Here is a 23,100-nt window from a genome sequence, read left to right on the forward strand (position 1 = left end):
CGTGGGCTCTCCGCTCTCGTATTTGTTGTGATGGTTGCAATTAATATTCTTGCGCTGCCAGCACTGCCGTTGTTCGCGTTTGTGTTTGAATCGGACAAGAACGAAACATAAAAAGCATAAAAATAACGCTTTTTTCGCGGCCGACGTTTTCTGACCCATGTTGTTTGTCGTCTCCGTGGTTTATTCGTAAACGAATTGTGATTTTGTTTTATTCAATTTATTTTAATTTGTGCATCTGCTTCGGGGTAGTGAGGCTGTTAAGCTTCGGTCATATTCGCGAGTGCTAAAATCAGTGCCAAGTTTAATACACCACATCAAATGCGAATTGATCCGCCATAAGTCGGCCTAGTGAGTGCACCGTTGTGTTGAGTAATTTTGCAGTTCGATAACAACTAGATAGTTGGAATCTTATATTCATTTCATATCAATAGTTTCATAATTTGAGATCGTATTCGTGATAAGTTTATTGAATTTTGTGACACTAAAGCAAGAAATTCAGAACAATGAGTGATTCCAATGTGCAAGAAAGCAACCAAACCTGGGATGAAGCCAACCTAAGCCAGGTTCGGGAATGTCTTGCCTCCTTCCGGGAAAGCATGTGAGTGATTATTAATTATTAATATTATATTTGCTTTCAAGACAATAACGTTAACTGTTTGTTATTATGAATCAAGTCAAATTAAATCTAAAAACTACATTTCAAGACAAAATTTTCAAAACGACTTATCTGCTTTTGTAAACAAAGATTCAAACGACGATTTGACGAATCTGATAGCTCTCCCACGCAAACTAACATCATCAATAGGTAGGTGAAATTTTGAGACAGTTGAATTTAAATCAGGTACACTTCTGGTAATTGAGGTTCAATAAATCGTAACAGTTTTCGTTGAATGTACCTCCCCCGCATATGTGACCTGGTCGAGATGTCGAGATTGGTGTGCCTTCTCGGGTGTGTTTATTCTTCAGCAGCACTGAGATGGAAATCAAAGACATGTCCTGTCGTAGGAATCGCATGTTTGCTATTTTTGTTTAGTGCCGCGTCACATAAAATCTGACATTGAAGCACTGATGTGATCCAACGTACATCCTTTCTTGGAACTCTGGTGACGCGGTAAGGTAGAGTTATTTTCTCAATAGATAATAATTATGAGGGATTGGCTGCAAAACTCGTGGCTGCAAAACCTCACGGCAGGATCATTCTTTTAGGTTAGTTAAATTAAGAAAATCGTAAAAAACTAAATTAAGATCTATGTGAATATTTTACATGGGCAGTTGCTCAATGTTCATAACATGTATTCTCGCAATTAATATCTATTTAATAAAACTTGAACGAGTACACAATTTTCTCCTATTAGTCCTAATTGATACGAGACAACACGTTGTCGTATACATAAGAGCTCAGTCGCATTATAGCTAGTTTAGTTTTTGAATGTGATCCAAATTTGTGATTCAGAAATACAGAGATTCCCAAGCAGTTCAATATCCGGTAAATCCAATTGTTAATCATTCAAAAATCAGTTGAATTCCTTAATTTTTCTAATATAGATAAGTTATTTCGCTCGGATCAATTTTAAACATATGTACATATCATATCTTTGAACAAACAGAATTACGCTATTGGATCAGAAAGCAATAAGAACCACTTTATCAGTAATTAGGGTAGCGAAACCAGAAATCGCCCTGACTCCAGTTTTTGCCCACCTATTGGATAATATTGATTTTCCGCAAACTCCAATTGTTTAAACCTGGTAAAACTAATTTATTTTTATACAATTATCTCCTTTATATAGTATATCGAATTGAACTACTTACTAAAATGGATCTGTAAAAGGTAATGGATCTGTAAACATTTGAAAATCATGTTATGTATGAAGGTACTTTTAGTGTATCACTCATGAAAAAGAGAAAAAACAACGAATGCTCATATATAGAGTTACTCATGGATTGTTATTTTTAGTTCAATTTTGTAACTAAATGTTATGCTAATTTATCGTTTTCTTTGATGATTTTCATTAAATTTCATGATTTAACATGGAAAAATTAAATAAATCTAGTAGGCGAAAATTGGTTCCTGATCAAAGCAGTCGACCCAGATTTCGTCCTGGGCGAACTGTCATATATAGTTCGGAATTTTCGTGCGACTCCAGTTTTCGTTTTGTTGGTGAAATTATAAAACTTCTTCTAGAAAACGTGGATTTAAACATAAAAATGGTAAGAAGCCTTTAAATTTCATCAGGTTTCGTAAGTGTTTAGTACATTTCACTTATTGTATACAGGCACAGCGTAAGAAATACCATACATCGTACTCCCAAGATGAAATTTCTGCTGCTGTACGGAAAGTTCGCGGCAAAGAAATGGGTATCAATGAAGCAGCCAAGCACTTGGAGTTTCCAGGTCGACGATTTGTTCTCGTTTACAGAAAAAGGAACGTCAAGTTTATCGCTCCGGTCCAATGCCGGTACTGACGATAGAGGAAGAAAGCGAATTAGAGTCATGGATATTTGATATTTAATCTGCAGGATAATATCAAATCCTTCCTCGATCGGAATCTACGAGAGAATCCTTTCATCAATAACCGTCCAGGTTTATATTGCTAGCTATTCTATTGTACATCTATGTATTCAATGTATGCAATCGTTTGATGTAGGGAAAAAATGGCTGAAACTATTCATGAAGAGGCGACCTAATGTGGTACTCCGAACCCCTGAGTTTATTACAAGCGTTAGTGCGAAGGTTTCACAGGATAATATCAGATCCTGGTTCCACAAAGTGGAAGCTTATTTAGCTGAAAAATACTTGATGCATATACTGGACGATCCGCGAAGAGTATTCAACGGAGATGAAACCAGTTTTCAGCTGAATCCAAAATCCAAGGCCGTATTAGCACTACGAGGAAGCCGAAACGTGTATGATGTGGAACGAAACAGCAGTAAATTGAACGTAACTGTTATGTTCACTTTTAACGCGGCAGGGGAAACTGTACCTCCTTGTATCATATACCCCTAAAAGAGTATTCCGCAAGATGTTGCCAAGTCCGTCCCATCTTCTTGGGGTATCGCCAAGTCGGACAGCGGATGGATGACAACAGTAGTATTTCGCGATTACATCCGAAATCTGTTGAACCCATATCTCCAGAAAAAGCAAGTTAAAAAGACAGTCATTTTTATAGTCGATGGACATAGCAGTCACGTTAATCTGGAAACCTCTAACATGTGCCGGGATATGGGAGTTATCCTCATAGCTCTGTCTCCGAACGTGACAAGGATTATGCATCCAACTGATGTATCGGCTTTTAAGGACATAGTTGGAAGAGTACCACGATGGCAGCCAATATGGCACCGGACCTTCCACGGGCCAACCCTACACCTCCCGCACTCCTCTCCCACCAACATTCGAATGCATCGAACAGCATCGAACAAAAGTTAATTATTCAAATTACTAACCTGTTCACAGCATATTTCCTTACTTCCCGTGATAATGAACATGTTTCTTCAAAGAATCCTATGTATTCCAGCTCGAATTGTAGTATAAATTAGCAGTTTCGTGCCAATTTAATAGCCGTCCGCGATTTGTTGGGTTCATCACTGCACTTCACTTCTTCTCAAAGGGCATTGGAAAAATTAAGTTTTTACTCTCCGCACATGAGCAGCCCGAAATGTTGATAGAATGCAAATTAAACACCACTTTTTGAAATCAGTCACTTATTTGAACCGAAAACTTAGTATAAACTGCTAGATTTGCCCGAAAAAAACGATTAAAAACTGATCGCGGAGCGAATGTAAACACCGCGGTGCACCGACACCGGCAGCAGCAAACTAATAAGTAGGGTGGCTCAAAAAATAATTTTGCTTCGCCACGCTCAGTTGATTATGATTTTTAATTTGGGTGTCATCCAATGGTTTGGGCTGGTTTGAATAGGCTTACCGTGCGCAGGTCGTTTCAGGTTTGTATGACAGTTGATATGGCGAGGTTGAATTTAACATTATTCTGATTCTGGCACTCCGTCATTGGGCGATGGCGAGGGGGGAGACCATATGACGGGATGAAATATTTAAGAGCTTCAACTTCATAGACAATCCATATTGAATAGTCGTTCCAATAGTTGGGAGTCGATTTTAATCGAGGTTGCGATTCTTTCGCATGATAATTAGGCTTCTCAGAAGGCATCAGTGAAACGTGAAATTCAACAAAATACCCAGAATTTGTCTGTGATATCTATCGTACCAGGGGAAGATACTTCATACAAAAAGTGTGACATAAGGATGAGTATAAAATGCTATATTTGCGTTACGTAATCAATGGATCTTTCCTGCGGTGCGGTTTTCGTTCACTGAAGTCTCTGGAATGTTGGTTTCAGCAATGTGGGTTCTCTTTTCGCCAGCGTTTGGAGGTAAAGCGCCGTTATCAGTGTAATAAAAGGTTTAGTTTCCCATTCTAGTTTTCATACACACCTGAACCGGCTTGCGCTCAACCAGTTTTTGTTCAAATCGGTTTTTTTGGACACTCGGAGCATGGGACGGAATAGAGTGAGCGTGATGATACTGGGTCGTTTTTTGAATCACCCTACTAATATTCTTTGTTTTTTATAAATACGACACCAATACTACTACAGTATATGAAAGTTTTTACTGTACCAATACTATCAAAGCTTTGTTTTGGTACTCAACCCACCTTCACCTTAAGCCACTGAAGAATGGTTGGCCAAAGGCGGTAGAGAGGTTCCGTAAAGATAATCCGCTTCGTAGAGTAACATTGCCGAATTTCGCAGTTGTTCTTCAAGACTGTTTGCGCCATTCTTTGACATCGACGAGCATTAAAAACGGCTTCAGAGCTTCGGGTATCTTTCCTTGGAATCACAGTGCCTTCGATTATTCGAAATGTATGACCATATCGGCAGAGACAGAAGAAGATGACGTACGGAGCTGAATACGACGACAGACTTGGAACATGCAAAACGAGCACTTGAGCAATGCGCAGCAATTATTGGACCAACGCGAGCTAAAAAAGTTTAGACGAGATTTCATCGTACTCGATAACGTCAAGGAAGAAGCGCTTTTTGAAATTTTCCGCGTTCTGGAGGAAACTGTACCAGAAACTATTGAAGCTATTGAAAATCGTGAAGAAGAAAATACCGAAATCATCATGGACAACAATTCGTCAACATTACCTGCTTATAGGAGCGGCATTGATATGCCCAAAATACAACAGCCAACTTTGAAGGAGTGTTTGGCGCCGCTTCATATTCTAGAACGTGGAACTCAACGGGAGTACAAATCAAAACGGTATCATGTCTTGACATCAGATGAGTTCATTGAGGAGTTTTCCAGAAAAGAGCAAGAGAAGAAATATCTGGAGGAAGAGAAGGAAAACAGAAAAAAAGGTGCGAGAAGAGTGAAAGATAGCAAATGAGCTTAAAAAGAAGCAGCAAGAAGAGAAGAAGAATGGGCGAAAACTGGTCCCAACTATGGGCGAAAATTGGGTTTGAGGGGGTCGAAATCGAAATTAGGTTCAAATTAAGGAATTACCAAATTCGCATTTTCAGCCAATTTTTAGTATTTTTTATGCTTTTCTACGTTGCAATGTGCAAAAGAAGTATAATCAGAAAATAGAAACAGAACTGTTAAATAAATTCCATCATAATTTATGATTTATGGCCTGGTTTTCAATATTTACATGTAAACTGGGCGATTTCTGGGTTCGCTACCCTATTAGTGTGCTATTATTTCTGGGAATCAATAGCGCGTGTTGTGTTTTAGGAAATAGGCGTGATGAATCCTATAGCAGACTTGGAGATGATCATCATACATTATACATATTACCTTTGACTCTCTATATCTCAATGTTCCATATCTGGATATATCTCCCTGTTTTCCTGGGTCCCTTAAATTTACATACATTTTGGCATTCTACATCTCGATATCTCTCTATCTCGATGTGTTCTGATTATATTTAGTTCTGGATTCACTCTCCTTATGTCGATATGTTCAAATTTTTAGGCTACTAGATCACCTTTGGACAATAACAAACATATCTCCGGTACTTATGCAAATGGACGTATGTGATTTTGTAAACAAGATTCGTACTTCGATTTGTCCAAACTGATGGCACTCCCACGCAAACCAACACCACGAATTGGTAGCCGAAGCCTCATCCTACCCGTCCATGGTGATGGTTTGCGTGGGAGTGTTATCAGAGTGGAGAAAACAACGTTTGAATCTATTTTTATAAAATGACATACGTCCTTTTGAATAAGTACCCGAGAATATCAACCACAGCAAACGTCGTTTTTCATGACAACGAGTTTTTTTGAATCTAGAACCCATTTGAATTTTCCATCCATTTCTCGATTTCTCCCAGGTATCTGGCAACCCCAATCCTACCCACTGCCAACATCTTTGAGTTTCCCATTGTTCTATTGAAATTGGGTTTCCCACTGACAATTCTATTTTGTAAACAAACCACTATTCCGAAGTGATTTTTTCCAAACGGACGTAATTATTTTTCATCATTTTTCAAGAACTTGTGCGAAAGTATGAATGCGAGGTGCTATTTCAACAAGAATATTGATGCCTTTAATAAATTTTCATATTTCAATCGGCACCAAGCGCTCTACTTCGCCAAAATATCACGATATTCAAAATACATTTTCATTAACAGCTTTCAATAATAATGATTACGCCTTCGTATTAAATTAATTGATGATTTTGATGCTGGCATCAGAAACATGGCCGCTTCGCAGACCCCTGATTTCTCCCTATTTCGATGATCCCTTCAATATCGAGATGTGGAGAGGCGACTGTAATTTGGGGTCCATGAAGCTGGTTGCTAGAACCACTGGCAACGCCTGAGTTCAGGTAATGATGGGAAACAGCAAGGGACCCGGCAGAACGTGGAACGCTATAGACGGAGACAGGAAACCCACTTCTTTCGGATGAAGATACGCCGCCTGAAGCGGAATGCAAGGCGATGGAACAGCTGTACCGTTCTTAAGAATCACGCAAGTTATCAGGAAACTCAACGCATCCCTTAAAAGGTTCGTGTCACGAGCCGGGATGTGCAGGAATGAAGATGGTAGCGGACGTGTGGTGACCGAAAAGTGTATGAGAGGCACTTCGAGGAACACTTAGCGCTGAGAGTACAAGCAGTGAGGGTCTCAAAGCAGCGGAAGAAACGACTTTTTCAGTTCAGCGGACGATAAGAACCAATCACTAAATGTAATTGCTGGTCATTTTAATATCAATTGATGAGTCGATTCTAATTTCAATCATCATCATCGTTTAGCGGATTTTATAAATTTAAAACAAAAAGTAAATTCTTATACGCGTATTTCCCAGCACCGTAGAAGTTTGATTGATCCAGTGTATTGTAAAATCAGTTGATCAGATTAATTCAACCAGCAACGATTATTCCTTTCTCGTGCAATAAGGAAGATAATGAAAACAATCACTTAAGAAAGGTCCAAAATAGCACTTTAGGTGGACTGATTTTATTGTTTTCATTGATTTACATTTACATTTTTTTTTTCATTTCTTTTTTTTAGGCTAAAGTTTTTGAAAGCTTCCTGCGGAAGTTTCTCCAGGAATTCCTACGGAAGTTCCTCCACAAATTCCTACGGAAGTTCCCCCAAGAATTTCTCCGGAAGTTCCTCCAGGAATCCCTACAGAATTTCCTCTAGGAATTCCTACGAAACTTCCTCCAGGAATTCCTCCGGAAGTTTCTACATGAATTTCTGCGGAAGTTCCTCCAAGAATTGCTTCAGAAGTTCCTCCAGAAATTCCTGCGGAAATTCATCCACTAATTTATCTGACAGTTCTTTCACGAATTCCTTCTGAATTATCTTAAGGAATTCCTCCGGAAGATATTCCAGGATTTCCTATAGAAGTTGGGAAGCTCATCCCGAAATTCCTCCGAATGTTCGTCCAAAATTTGCTCCAGAATTTCCTGCGGGAAATCTTTCAAATGGTCCGCCAGGAATTCCTTTATCCAGCTGCTCCAGAAATTCACATGAGAATTCCATTAGATGACTTTACAGATACAAGAACTTTTCAAACATTACTTCGAGAACTCTCCTGAAATTTCCTTTGAATTCCTTTCGAAATTGACATAAAATTGCTTTCTACTCACATCCCATCAAACTCCCGAGAATTCTACTGGATATTCCTCCAAGAGTTCTGCTCGAAATTCGTTTAGAAATTCTTTAGAAGTTGCCATGGAAACGGTCGAATTCATTTGGCGATAGCAGTCCTAATAAGCATAGCGTTTATTGTTCCTACATCCAACTTATCGAAGTGTCGGAGCAAAAATCGTATTTGATACTTATTAAATCTGCTATTGTCGAAAGACTTCAATCTCAAAAGTACATTTTCAGTCATCAACCCCCTCATAACTTCTCCAGAAATTATTGCCGAAATTATCCTGAAAAATTCTCCAGGTGCTATTCCCAACTGTTCTGGATTTTTACCGCTAATTTTTTTCAGAAATTCTTCCAAAATATCCTAAAGAATTTACCCTGGGAGTTCTTCTCATTTTTCTTCCACCGGGTCCTCCGGAAATTCCCCTATAAAGTCATCTAGGAATTTCTATGCAATTCACTGCATTAATTCTCCAGATATACCTCTTTGAGTTCCCTAGGAAATTTATTTTGAAATTCCCCCAAAAATCCCTCAAGGTATTTTTTAGAAAATCCGATGAATGGCGCTGGGTTATTATTTTCTTAGAAGAATTCACGATGAAATGTTTGTAGAAAAATCCGAATAAGGTCCTGAAAGATTGCATGAAATAATTCGTGGAGTATTTACTGAAGAAATTCTCGAACAAAAATTCTGGTTTGAATCCCTGGAGATTGTTTGAATAGATTCTTGAATGATACATCGGCGATGTACTCTCGAAAAAGTCCTGAAAAAGTTGTTGAAGAATTTCTAGAAGTTGAAGTATTTTTGAAGAAAGTTCATGCAAAATATGAAAAAAAAAGTCTTGCTGAATTTCTAAACAAATTTTACATCTATTTCGGAAATAATTTCAGTGCGAAATACCGAAGCAATTCATGAAGGCATTTGCGGAGGTGTTCTAAAAGCAATTCCTAAAATTTCTGAAGGAAATTTCCACATTTTCTGAAACATTGAATGACAAGCGGATGCAAGTTATGAAAATGTCCGGCTTTTGTTTGATTCAAACAATCAAACCTCGGACAGCTTATTTATTTCGAACACAAAGATTCAAACCTCGGACACCTGGCTACACAATACCGGGAAGAATAATTGCAAACAATAATCATTGCACAACTCAGACTGCCTTTAAATCATTTCAGTGCATTGTTTTTACATATCTTGATTGTACGACAATTCCCGACAATTGAGGAGCGAGATAGAGCAAAATACGAAGTGAGATGTAGGAAGAGAGAATGGAAAAATTAGGAAGAAGGATAGGGATAAAAGAAGAAAATTAATGCGTCTTCCGGTATAATGTTTTTTTTTTATAATCGCTTCGCCCGGTATTAGGGGAAGACGAGTTATAATGCCTTCTTCAAATGAACACGTTTGCCCAATATAAGACAAAGAGGGTAGATAGACCCTTCTTCAATTGTACACGTTTGCCTGGAGTAAAACGAAGGAAGGAGATAATGCCTTCCTTAAATGATCGCGTCTACGCAGTATAAGGACAATGGAGGAGATATTGCCTTCTTTGAATGAACACGTCATTTTTTCGGTTTATATAATTGATATTCATTGCTAGATGCGATCTCATATATTATATCTATTCCAGCCAAACTCGTCTACATCAAAGGAAGAGACTACATTTATCATAACCTTATTGCAGGCAAATTTCTACTTCTGAAAAAGTAATTTCATTCTACTTTGGCTTATTTCGAGCTAACGCCTAACTTTAATGAATTGATCATATCTACCGTTTCCATATATCAGGTAGATACTGATTTTTTAAGAAGGAATAACATTCACTTCTTCATTATTCTGGAAAAACACCTACTTTCAAAGTAGAGATCAAATTAATCCATTGCGTTATTCCGAGTAGATGTACTACTTTTAAAGAAGGGGTCACATTCACCATTGCCTTATTCCGGGCATACGCATTATTTTTTTTAAGGATTCATATCCATGATTACAGCAAATTCTTAAGAAGAGATAGACCTTACATAGGACAGGAGTTTGATTTCACAAATTTTTACCATGATGCTTTCAAACGGAATTTATGTTCGCGATTCTGCTCCACCAAATAAATTCAGCCCATGTTCGAATATTTTAGAAAAAATGAATAGGAAAACACTTTATTATATTTTCTTTATAATTTAACAATAAGATATATAATTTAACAGTAAAGAATATCAAGGGCATACAATACTATCGAAAGATTTGGTCATGTTCGGCATCTCCAAAGAGACACTCTGGAACAAATCTTTGAACGCTGCTCTGTTCGGGCGTCAATAGTCGATGACAATTATGTGTTTGCAAAAACTATTTTATTTTCGGGGATTTGTTACATTCGGGGAAATGTTACATTCGGGGAATTGTTACATTCGGGAAAATTGCATTCGGGGAATTGTTACATTCGGGGAAATTGCATTCGGGGAATTGGTTTTCGGGGAATTGTCGTACAATCACATATCTTTACTAAAATGTAACCATACTAAAACAACCTAAAACTATTAGTCCTTTTGATCCAGCTTTACGAAACATTTCGATGAAATATTTAAGAAAAGTACGAGACACTGAAGACGGCCTCACAATACGTATCTGTAAAGATAACGAAAACCAATTCCCCGAATGTCATTTCCCCGAATGTAACAATTCCCCGAATGCAATTTCCCCGAATGTAACAATTCCCCGAATGGAACAATTCCCCGAAAACAAAATACCTCTTGCAAACACATCTTCGCAATCGACTGTATGCGTCCGAAAAAAAAGCAGCGTTCAAAGATACATTCAAGAGTGTCTTATTGGAGATTATCAGCTGAATAGCCTTTGGTGGTATTTGTAGTTCTTGATCCTCCATGTGTTGTTGAATTATAAAGATATCAGAGTACAGTGTTCTCTAAGGAGGCAATGGTGGATGTGAATCCTTGTAAACAAAAATAATGCGTTTGCACGGAAAGAGGCAATGGTGAATGTTATCCTTCTTTAAAAAGAATGCATCTGCTCGGAATAATGCAATGGTAAATGTGTCCCTTGTTCAGTGGATGTTTCACCAGATATTGAATGTTATTATTCGTTCTTTAATAACATGTATCTGCCCTGAATATGATAATGGGGGAAGTGATGCATTCTTTAAAAGAAGGCATTTTTACAAAGTAAGAAAATGGTAGATGTGGTCCTTCAAAAATAGGCGTTAGCTCGAAATAATGCAAAGATTTTTTTATTATTCTTTATTACCGAGACTTTCAGCCCGAGGCTGGCTCGTCTCGAAATGTCAAGATGAATGAATTGAGAATGAGAATAAGAACTAATCTGATCTTTTATTTTGATGCAGGCGAATTTGGCCAGCATAAGGAAAAAATATATAAGCAATATATATTGAATGTATTATATTTAACCGAAAAACATTTTCCCGAATTCATTTTCTCAATATAGCATTATGCGGTCTGTAACTTTCACAGTGTGGCTTTTGGTGGATTCTACCTTTTTCAGAATGACCTTTGGAAGAATGCCGTTTTTCAGAATGTTATATTAAACAAATTAGCATTTTCTCAGATAAGTGTGGTGTAATGTAACAACCGTTTTGAACCATATAATTGCTTCATATCAATCATTTATTATACCTGGCAAGCGTGATACTTGCTTAGTAAACGAATTATCTCCCCTTTTTTCTTTAATGCGAACAGAATTTCTGCTCGAGAGGCCTTATTTTGAAAAAGGCATTATCTCCTCTATTCTCATTACACCGGACAGACGCGATCATTTAAAGAAGGCATTGTTTCATTCTTTCACTTTATTCCAGACAAACGAGTTCATTTAAAGAAGGGGCTATCTATCTTCTTTGCCTTATACCGGGCAAATGTGTTCATTTGAGGAAGACATTATCACTTTCTTTCCCCTAATACCGGGCGATGCTATCATCTAAAGAAGGAATTATCATTCAAATAAAGCATTGCCTTCTTTCAGAGCATTGTCTTCATATTCAATGGCTTCACATTCTATCTGAAACATGGGCTGTTATCGAAAGCTTTCCGGTACCCGCCAGTTGCATGAATGTCTTGTGTAGCAAGTACAATAGTTACACTGTACACAAGGCGCCGAAAATGCTTCCTGCCCTGAAGCATCTTAGGCTGCACCGAGAATCTAACTCGCAAGCTCCGGATCGGCAATCATAGGCCTTTGTTCGCATGACCTAATACCCATCGCCTTGTGCCGCACTAAAATAGAAGGGAGATGCATTCGGGGAATTGTTACATTCGGGGAATTGTCGTACAATCGGAAATTACTAAACTCATCTTAAGCAGTTCTAAATTTTCAAATAATGATTGTCTTTTGTATGCACGTTTTGGTTGAACATAATTTTAAAGCCATCACCTTTATATGGAGTTCCATCAAAATTTAAAAAATGATAATTTTTTAGTAGTCCCCTCGGTAGTCCCAGTATTTCACAAAACCGTCGATATCTGTTAGAAAGGCGACAAGTGTGTTAGTGTGAGAGTGAAAACTTTTGAGCGATCACCAACCCAAATCCCGCATACAAAGCGACATCCCAAATCATCTTTCGTCGTACAATGTTACCAATAGTAAAAGAATTCGTGGGAAGTTATCATACCACCACCTTCACTTACGGCCGCTTGACTCTCTTTGCCGGTGTGCAAGAGAATTGAGTGCGACAGAGATAGATGAACCACGAGCTCAAGATTTTTTAATGTACAGGTTATCCGACTTCGTCAGTAGATGGGAATAACCAGCGCGGGGGGGAAACATACATTTTCAGTGCAAAACGTAAACAAACGAGCATAAATTCCATACAAAAATCCAAGATGGCTGAGTTGGGGATATTGACAAGTCAGAACACCCCCCAATAAATGCATCCTGCACGAGCTCACCCAACTCTACGGCGAATCCTGTATTCAAAAGGTGACAAAAAATGGAAGGATACGATGGGCATGACATGTTGTACGAAAGCCAGACATCATCCTTGTAAAATGGAACAAGAAGTGAATGTAGTAAATGTCGTGACCAAACCAGGTACAGAACGTCTTGGCGAGCATGGGGCGCAACCGAAGATTGAGAGATCTAGTTGTGGCCTCGAAACGTGTACTGTTGAGTCGAAATGTTATCTGTTTAGATAAATGAAATGGAGAAAACGAAATTTTCTATTAAATATTCATGATATTAAATGCTCAGAAATATATTTGAAATTGTCCATCTTAAATCTAATTAGCAATAAACAATCTCATCAACCATTTTCAAACACATCAAAATTCGGCTGTATGCAATCCCTATCGTAATCGTACATCGCCAGGAACGCATCGCACGCAGAGCAGTGCAAATATTCCCGCTTCGGTTTCGGGAAGCAACAGGGTGAGCACCAAAATGGCCAACAGCACATCAGAAAAGAGGCCCATCTTGAGGACGTGGTTTCATGTTCCTTGTGAGCCCGTACCACCGGTATTCGATTCCGGCCACAAGCCGGACAGTTGATTTTCATTCCGCCGGGTCGCCAATTTTCGACCGTTGTTCGGTACAATATGACCCTCCCCGACCGAATTGACTTTTTCGGTCTGTACATCCTTTTATACAATGTTTTCTTCTTCCTACAGTTGGTCCTCTGTTCCTTAATTAGTTTTTCCTCCAATGCATCTCTACTGAATAACGATATGCGATCCTCTTCATCAGAACTTGGCGGCGAATGACCGACACGTTGGTCCAAAACATTAACCTCTGTAGACCCAACTGCTCGATCGATCACATCCCTCACGGTACAGTTATGATGATCGTGGTGCTGAACAGTTGGATCATAGACACCAGTTTCTACCATCACCGGCAGATTGTCCATCTCCAGTACAATATCTCCACTTGGTTTGCGCTGTCGGTGACGTTTGGTATTTTTCTTCTCACGGAAGGAACGCTTCCAATCATGTCGGTGAAAGTCCTGCAAGTGCTCGATCAGATTCCAGGTGTTTTCACGATCGAATGCCAACACGTTGCCGCAGATGACGCACTGAACACGCGAAGACATGTGAACATCTTCGGTTTGTTTTGATTTCGCTCCTGCTGGCCAGCCGCGTAATCAGTTGTCATTTTCGTAGAATAAATGTTCATAGCCAGCTTTGTTACGTAGCAACTAAACACGTTTTAAAAACATTGATATATGAGTAGTAGGGTAGTTAAAAAAAATCGATTTTGCTCCACAAAGCTCATCTGAATTTATAACATGTTCTGGGTGGCCTGCGAAAATTTGAGCTCATTTGGATAAAAACTGACTTAGGACAAGCCGTTTCCAGTTTGCATGCAAATTAGTATGGGGATATCTGTTTTTCAAACTTACTGACTCATCATCATTTCATCATTTTCATCAAGCGCCATCGCTTCCTTATTAAGCGCAGGTAATTTTAATAAAATTCAAAGTTTCTTCTTGTGGGATACCCCCAAAAGTGCCTCTAGGAATTCTTTCTGGGATTCTACTAGGAGTTCTTCTGCAAACTCCTAGACTAGATCGAGAAGGAGCGATCCTCAATACTGCTTTTCGCAGAATTCCAGATGCAGCTCTTGCAGGCAGGTTTGTGCTGAATCATTCTTACAAGATAAACCCAGATGAATTCATCTAGCGGAGAGGCGATGATGCCTTTCTCGTGCATTTTTAAATGTATTGAAAAACCCAACTTATTATTATTATTATCTTTATTTGTGAGATTTTCGGCCCTGGGCCGGTTCACCTCGTATAAAAACCTCACCGAGTAGTGATACTGCCCTTTCTCTTATTTAGTCAAGACACCAACTTCATATGGTGCTTATATTTCTCGGTTCAATGTACCATTTTAAACGCAACGGTCGAACGTTATCAAATTTAATAGTGATCAACTAGGCTTTGCCCTCTGTCGAATAAAACTTGTTGCGAGAAAATCGATTAAGGATAACTATATGAAAAGTTGTCTTATGTTTTTCTTAGCTACACACATACGTACACACATACATAAAAACAGACAGACAGGCAGAAAGACATGTGTTCAGTTCGTTAAACTGAGCCAATTGGTATATGTCACTATGAGTCAACAGGCCTTCTATGAATAGTTTGTTCTTGGAGTGGAATAATCGCCTTTCGGTACAACTTGTTGTACGAGAAAGGCAAAAATCACAAGAAAGGTCAAAAAAGCACTTTAGGGGAATAGATCGCATTTGTCTATCATTTTGCATAATTTTAATTGAATATTTGTAACGGCCTAATCGGAATTATCATTTGATATTACTTCTTAGGTGTAAAAACAAAGCGAGTTATCGTCGGCGATAATAATTTTTGAATCAATTGATAATAAACATAGAATATCATTCAAATGTAAACCTTACCAATACCAATCTAATCCAATTAAACAATCATTACTACTCGGTTTTGTTAAGAAATGTTTTGAAAATCCTCATCAAAATTCTGGAAATTTGATTGTTGTCCCTGCAAATTAATATTGTTGAACAAAACATCTAAGAGAGGGTAGGACTTATTTTTTTTAAATATTTGTAACGGCCATCCTGGACCAATTGGTGAGCGACATAATAAATAGTCCAACTGTGGCTTTGCATTAGTGGCACTGTTCCATGGAGTATCGATTGAAATTGTCTCTTTCTCATTAATTCAGAACACAATTAATTCAGTTGGGCCAAGTGTCATACACCGATCAGTTGACGGTATACCCGGTCCTAGCAACCGTGTTCTCTGGAATTCCCCCAGATCCACGCAAAACTGGTGGTGCTGGGCATATTTACAAGATTTTTTCGTAACCAGGGCTGTTATGGGTGGTCGCTTTGGGTCACTGGCTGGGCTGGAATCACACTAATTGCGTCCGAAAAGATTGGTATGGATTTCTTTTTCACAAAGAGAAGTGGTGGCGGTAAAAATTCCGTGGTCTTAGTGAAAAAGACGCTGCATTGAAAGGGCAAGCTGTCAGATACGATTAGGCTATTTCACACCTATCCCAACGCCTCGATGCGAAACCCATCAAGTTGGTGTTTAATAATTCGGTGTTTTCTCCCCTTTGGAAGACTCCATTCATAGCGAGTAAAACTGGGGTCACCGCTTAAACAGATCCTTATAAAACGCTAGTCCCTTCCTGGTACGTCCTGGGCGCTGGGTTGATGAATAAAACTGGGAAAGGGGAGAGAAAATTGCGAATAAATACTGGAATGTTTTCGGAGAAGCCCTAATCCTTCATCTGCTCTGCGAGCGAGAAAGACTGATTAATAAGTACGGAGGCAGCTAGCTTTTGAAGCGTTATTTCTTATTATCCTGCCTTGCTCAAGCTTTGTAGTTAATTTTTTCTTTCCTAATGCGCCGCACTCTACAAACAGTTTACAACATACATACATTTTTCCTTTCCTAATGCGCCGCACTCTACAAACAGTTTACAACATACATACAAACAGTTTTGGTCTAAATGCACAATATAGCAAAATGAGATAAAAATATCTAATCAATCATGATGATTCAGATTGGAAAACAAATTATAAATCAATTTGATGTCAAAATCAACATATGTTTTCTAAATATTCTCATTATGTTTTCAGACTTTGTTAAGGTATCTAGCTTAAGGTTATTTTGCCGAGAATGTCATTTGGTCGAACAGTTCCTTTGACTGAAAAAAAAGCTTTGTCGAATAGCTAGTTTGGCCGAAATAGACATTCGGTCGAAAGTGTCGTTCGGCTGAATTGGTCATTTTGGATATTTTCACCTCAAAAAAATTATGAACTTCCCCAGAAAATTCTTCAAGTTATTTCCAGAATATTTATTTGGAAATTATTTTCAGATATTCCACAGGAATTACAATTTTTGAGATCTCTTTGGAATTACCAAGAGGAGCTCCTTGGATTTACCAAGGAAAATTGTTTGGAATTGACATGAGAAACTCTTCAGAGTTTTCGCGGGAAGCTGTTCCAAATTTATACAGAAAAATATTCAGAATATCCACGGAAAGTTCCTATTGAGTTTCTGTTGAGTATTCTTTGAAATTTACATAGAAAATTGTGACTGGTAAAAGGGATGCCTTAATGTTGAATTCCTCAATCTAGATTGTTCGAGACTACTAGTTTTTTTATCCTTTATTAAATTGATTTTTTTGCTAGGATAAGTTCATCACTAGACGGCTAGTTTGGCCTAGTCAACTTTAAAACAACGGCAATATGCTCGGAATTTTAAAGGATTTTTTTGGATTTCTGCAGAAAATAAAAAATTCTTGGGAAATTCCATTGACGGAAAACGACCGCGGCCAAACTGGTAATTTGGCCGAAAAAGTTGTTTGCCTTAACAGGTCGCCTGGCCGAAATGATCATTGGCTGAAAATGATGTTTAGCCTAAAAGGATTTTTGACAGAATGGGCCATTTGGTCTTACGGCCAAATGTCAATGTCTGAACGGGTAATATTGTCAAAAATGGCCACTCGTTTAGCTAAACGGCCTTTTCGTCAATTGACCATTAAACAAAATTCCGTAACCTCTCTAGTTTAAAATCGATACAGGCCTTTAGACCAAAAGACATCCAGCCAAATACCATTTAGCAAAACTAAACGTTTAACGGGAACTGTTATCAGGTCAAGACTGGTTTTACCGAAAATGTAGTTTGTCCGGAAGCGACGTACAGCGAAAAGGAACATTTGGCCGGGCTTGTAAAAAGTTGTTTGCCCTAACTAACAGGCCATTTGGCTAAAAATGCCGTTCAGCCGAAAAAGTCATTTGACCAAATAGATCATCTGACCAAAAACGACTTTCGGTAATAAATCCAAGATAACCAGAATGCGCTTAAAAAGTACAGAGGTTACGAAATGTCGGCCGTTAGGCCAAACGGATGGATATGTTTGACTAAATTACCCGTTCAGTTATTGACGTTTGGCATTATGACCTATTGGCCCAAACTATATTTTCGGCCAATTCTGAATGGGCTATTCTGTCAAACGACCATTTCGACCAAACGGCATTTTCGGGCTGATGATCTTTTCGGTCTAACGATCTTTTCGGCCAAATTACCAATTCGGCCGTATGTCACTTTCGACCAATGGAATTTCCCAAGAATTTATTATGGACAATACACTAGTCGTTCGATAACTGCAACATGTTTTAGTTTCAGTTTGCACAGGCAGTTCGATAACTGCAACGCATTCTAGACGTCAAATGATTGCAATAGAAGTGCACCAATAGTGTGCAGTGCAATGCAGCTATCATCGACTTTGAAATCGTTTTGAAGTTCAGCTGTCCGATAACTGCAAAACTGATGTAACTATCGAATTGCAGTAAAAACCATTGTAGTTAAATGACTTCCAGTTATCGAACGTCTACTGTACAAAGAACTTCCTGTAGAAGTCCAAAAAATCTGCGAACTGTTTTCCGTTGAAATACAAAAAAAAAATATTGAGGTCTACATTTTGAACAATCCTCCGCACAAAATTTTAAAGAAGTTTCCCTTTAACGTTCCGGAGAATTTTCCTTGAAAACTTCTTAGAGTCTCCCGTGAAAACTCTTAAGAACTTACTGTTCTATCGTTGGCCATGCCAAACTAGCCATCCTAATTATTCTAGACTGAAGAAGCCAACGCTAAAACACACATTCTACCAGCCGCACTCTCCTACAATTATGAAGAATTTTCTGTGTAAATTTCGAAGAATGCACAACGGAAACTCAACAGAAACTTCCCGTGAATTTACGAAGATTTTCCTGTTAAAGTTAAGAACAATTTCTCGTGGAAATTCTGAAGTTTCTCATTTAAATTGCGACGAATTTTATTTAGGAGTTCTAAAGAGTTTCTCGAAACTTCAAAATAGTTCCCGTGGAAAATTCGAAAATAATTTCCAAATTTAGGAAAAACTTATAGAATTTTATGGAGACGGTCATTAGATTTTTCATGTGAAATTCAAAAGATTTTTTCTTTGAAAATAAAAGTCTTGAAGGTATCCCGAAAAAATGCAAAAAAAATCTTCAAGAAACCTAATAAAAAAATTGCCACGCCGATTCACGCCGCCGCCGCCGGTTAAAATGGACTTTGGCGTGATGCCGAAAACGACGCCGCCGCCGACCAAAATTCTGACAAACGCCGCCGCTGACGAATATTGGACTGCGGCACACCTCTACTGAAGATGATGCTTGGTACATATTTTCTTGAAAGCGAGTCGAGTTTTGTCTGGAAATTTCGATTTCAGACACACATCTCAACAAGTTCTGGTCATTCATTGTTAATATCTTGATTTTATCACATGGTAACGCTGTACAGGAAAAGTGCTTCAGATTAATGGACACTATTTGGTCGTAAATCTTCTTCTTCTTCATTGGCATTACATCCCCCACTGGGACATTACCGCCTCGCAGCTTAGTGTTCATTAAGCACTTCCACAGTTATTAACTGCGAGGTTTCTAAGCCAAGTTACCATTTTAGCATTCGTATATCATGAGGCTAACACGATGATACTTTTATGCCCAGGGAAGTCGAGACGATTTCCAAACCGAAAATTTCCTAGACCGGCACCGGGAATCGAACCCAGCCACCCTCAGCATGGTCTTGCTTTGTAGCCGCGCGTCTTACCGCACGGCTAAGGAGGGCCCCTTTGGTCGTAAACCAACATAAAAATGAATTTCTGTCTGTCTGAACCTCATAGACTCGGAAACTACAGAACCGATCAACGTGAAAATTTGTATGCAGCGGTTTTCGGGGCCGGGGAAGGTTGTGGTTTGTGACCCCTCCCCTCTTTGGAAAGGGGGGCTCCCATACAAATGAAACACCAATTTCTTCATAACTCGAGAATTAATCAAGCAAATGGAACGAAATCTGGCATATGAAGGTTTTGGAAGGAAAGATATGTTTCTGTGGTTTGAAACCCCTCCTCCTTCTGAAAAGCAAATGAAGCATACATTTTGCATAACTCGAGAACTAATCAGAGAATAAATCAATTTTAGGCGAAACAAAGTTCGTCGGGTCTGCTAGTAATAAAATATGATGCTATAATAAGATCAGGATTCTTGGCAATAATAGAAATAATCAAATCAATAATAATTCACTGCTCAAGGTAAAATAAGTCTCCAGAGCTGAAAATAGATTGAGAAAAAATTTAAGATAGGAAACAAGCAATGAAAAACATAAAGGTTTTTGTTATTATTATCATAATTAAAGAGATTTGCAGCCTTAGGCTGGCTCATCTCTGAAAGAGATGGATGCCAAATATTGGCAGAAGCCAAAATGTTTATCCACTCAACGGATTATTAAACTTATTATTTGTAGTTTAACTCTAGACCAACAATTCAAAAGGGCGTAACAGCCAAAGTTTATTTTTCTCGGTTCTTCGTTGACATACATAGACAAAGAATTAAAAATTTTGGATGGATGCGTCATTTGATTGACGGATCAATCCGCTTTGCAGTTTCGGCGCTTATTTAGCAGCAACATAATTATTTCTTGAAATAAATAATTTGTCAAACGTGAATAGAACACTGCTGGGGAAACCAGCTTATTTTACCCAAAATTTAAACTAGAATGCAATGAAACTGAATCATTGCTGTCTTTACCCTTAGATGCCTTAAAAATTGACCTTAAATTAATCAAAGAATAGACTAAGACAATAAAACTAGTTAATTTTTTTGACAGTAAACGTCAATTAAAAGAACTTTTAGAATACATCATGATCATTGACAATCTTTTCGAAACTTAAATATAAATGTTTATTTGGAAGCTTCAAAATTACATCGGGAATTTTTCAAAAAATATCGAAAAAAAAGTCGGGAAATATGCGGGAATTTTAAAATGCAACTAAAGTGATCACCCTGGACTCGCAGTTTGCATAATTGCATGATTTTTACGTTTTATTCTTTGTTGAATGCAATAAGTTAAATTGTTTCTTTGAAGTAATGAAATTTGTGAACATAAAATATGATTGTAGATGTGTTTTGTTGCCTTATTTTTCGGTGTATTTTGAAAATTTCTTTTGAGGTTTTGGCTTTCAGTCTGTTGGGATAAAAAACGAGGTTTTATGTTTTCATTCGACGTTTCGGACACATGTCTTGTGCCTTTTTCAAGGAGTTAACTATATTCCGTTTTGTTGCCATTTAGAGTAAAAGTGGCGCCAAATAGAAAAGTGCACCAAAAGTTTCTGCGAGCCTGGTCAATTAAAATTGCCGCCCTCAAGAATGGTGGCAATGCGTACAAACTATTGCAAAACATGCAAAATGGTAGAAAACATGTTATCTATTCCCCTGATGCACGAAAAAGCCATCATCACCGCTAGGTGGATTAATATGGATTTTTGTAACAACTTGTAACTCACTAACTGTTCCCGTGGCGCTGAATATGTTACGATTATTTCATATTATCCAAATCCGTGGTAATTATGAAGGTGTCGATAAGTCGGTAGCTTCATTCTCTCCTTACTTACGGTGGAGATGGGTGTGGCCAGTAAAAGTAATCCTCATGCTTTTGGTATGTTTTGTCTTTTCTTGATTTCCGATAGCATTGTTTGAAGCGATTTGGATAGGAAAAGTGGGATTGCCATTTTCCTATTATTAACATTTCGTGAAAAAATGTGGACTCTTCTCCTCATCTATTGGGTCGATCTTGGAAACAAGGGCTAGATTGTATTATTGTTTTTACGAACTTTCTTCCGGAAGGGAATTCTTTAACAATTCCGTGGGTTTCGCATAAGTTTCTCTGCTTATGGAACCACCCACCCATTTTTGGCCCTTCATACAGGAGTTTGATGAAATACAAACAATAAAATAAAAAGGATCAAATCGTTTGTCAGATACGACCAGTGCTGTAGGCAAGTGTCTTGCTACAAAAAATAGTAATATCATCATCAACATCTTGATTTCTGATAGCATTGTATATATAGATTTTAAAATAAAAACATGAGTATCACTAGTTTCCAATATACTACTAATTACACCGTAACAAATATTATGTATCATGCAGCTCACTTGGTCAAATTTTTGCAACTGAAAGTCACTATTTGGTCACTTTTTTCGTCATCGTTGGTCACTAAAGTCACTATTTTGAACGGCACTAATTGCTACCAGCCCTGTTAACCATCCCAGGGGATTTTTTGCGTATTTTATTAAAACCTATCGAAGCCCAAGAAGATTTGAACCAGTTGAACACAATTTCAATCCCGCAAGTCTGTCAATCCTGGTTCTTCTTCTGCTTTTACTTGTTTTTGTGGCAAGTGCAATGGTTCAGTACTGGTAGTTTTCGTGTGATCACCATGAGAAAGTTTTCAAGAAACCAAATGAAAATGTCCCGATCATCTGTCTCATTACAAGCGCTCATCATGGGAATGTTTACTTTGCTTTGAAGTCTAAGTTTCTACCTTTTAGTAGATTTGAGCGAACAACAATGACTTGTCGTTAAAATGAATAAATTGTTCCTGATTTTCATCTTGAAGGTTGCAATAATAACATTATTTAAGTAGAGACAGCTTGTTTACAATATTTTATCGTTCCTTCAGGTGGTTATACAACAAAACCACAAATCGTCCATCTTGGAAACCACGTGCTTTTTCTAGTGATTTTCCAAGATCACAAATTAAGAGAACCACAACGCCCATAGAGATGAAACATCCGTAGATAGTTCGCTTACTTATGCTAAACAATCGACTTTAATTTCAGCATTGTACGAATATTATTATGCTAGATTTGAACTTTTGATAATAGGAGTGGAAAACCATGTGGTGAATATAAAATTCACCACTTGTCTTGATTGTATAATCACCTTCACGATATAAAAATCTATGATAATATGGTGATAACTCCTTTTGTTTTTGTTTTCAAAGAGAATGAGAGGAAGCTTATTGTAAATACCGCATGACTTATCTCAATGAGAATGAAAATTTCAGCACTGTAATGGATACACTAATAACCAGGAAGTCGAGAATATTCCCAATTCGAAAATATTCTAGATCGGGCAGAGAATCAAACTCGCCATCTCTGGATTGGC

General features: G+C 38.0%; 1 protein-coding gene across 2 annotated transcripts in view; it reads left to right on the forward strand.

Moving 5' to 3' along the window:
• The first annotated feature begins 76 nt into the window (after window positions 1-76).
• Window positions 77-23,100, forward strand: part of LOC134223688 (centrosomin) — a 119,982-nt gene continuing 96,958 nt past the window's right edge. Inside the window, exons 1-2 of one of the 2 annotated variants that reach the window (XM_062702869.1) lie at window positions 77-348; window positions 432-598. In XM_062702869.1, the coding sequence (XP_062558853.1) occupies window positions 504-598 (95 nt within the window). In that variant the 5' untranslated portion in view covers window positions 77-348; window positions 432-503. Of the gene's footprint in view, window positions 599-23,100 lie in introns of both variants that reach the window. The other variant, XM_062702868.1, reaches the window with a different exon arrangement.

This window comes from Armigeres subalbatus, chromosome 3 (genome assembly GCF_024139115.2).
Source record: "Armigeres subalbatus isolate Guangzhou_Male chromosome 3, GZ_Asu_2, whole genome shotgun sequence".
In the NCBI taxonomy this organism is placed as follows: Eukaryota; Metazoa; Arthropoda; class Insecta; order Diptera; family Culicidae; genus Armigeres; species Armigeres subalbatus.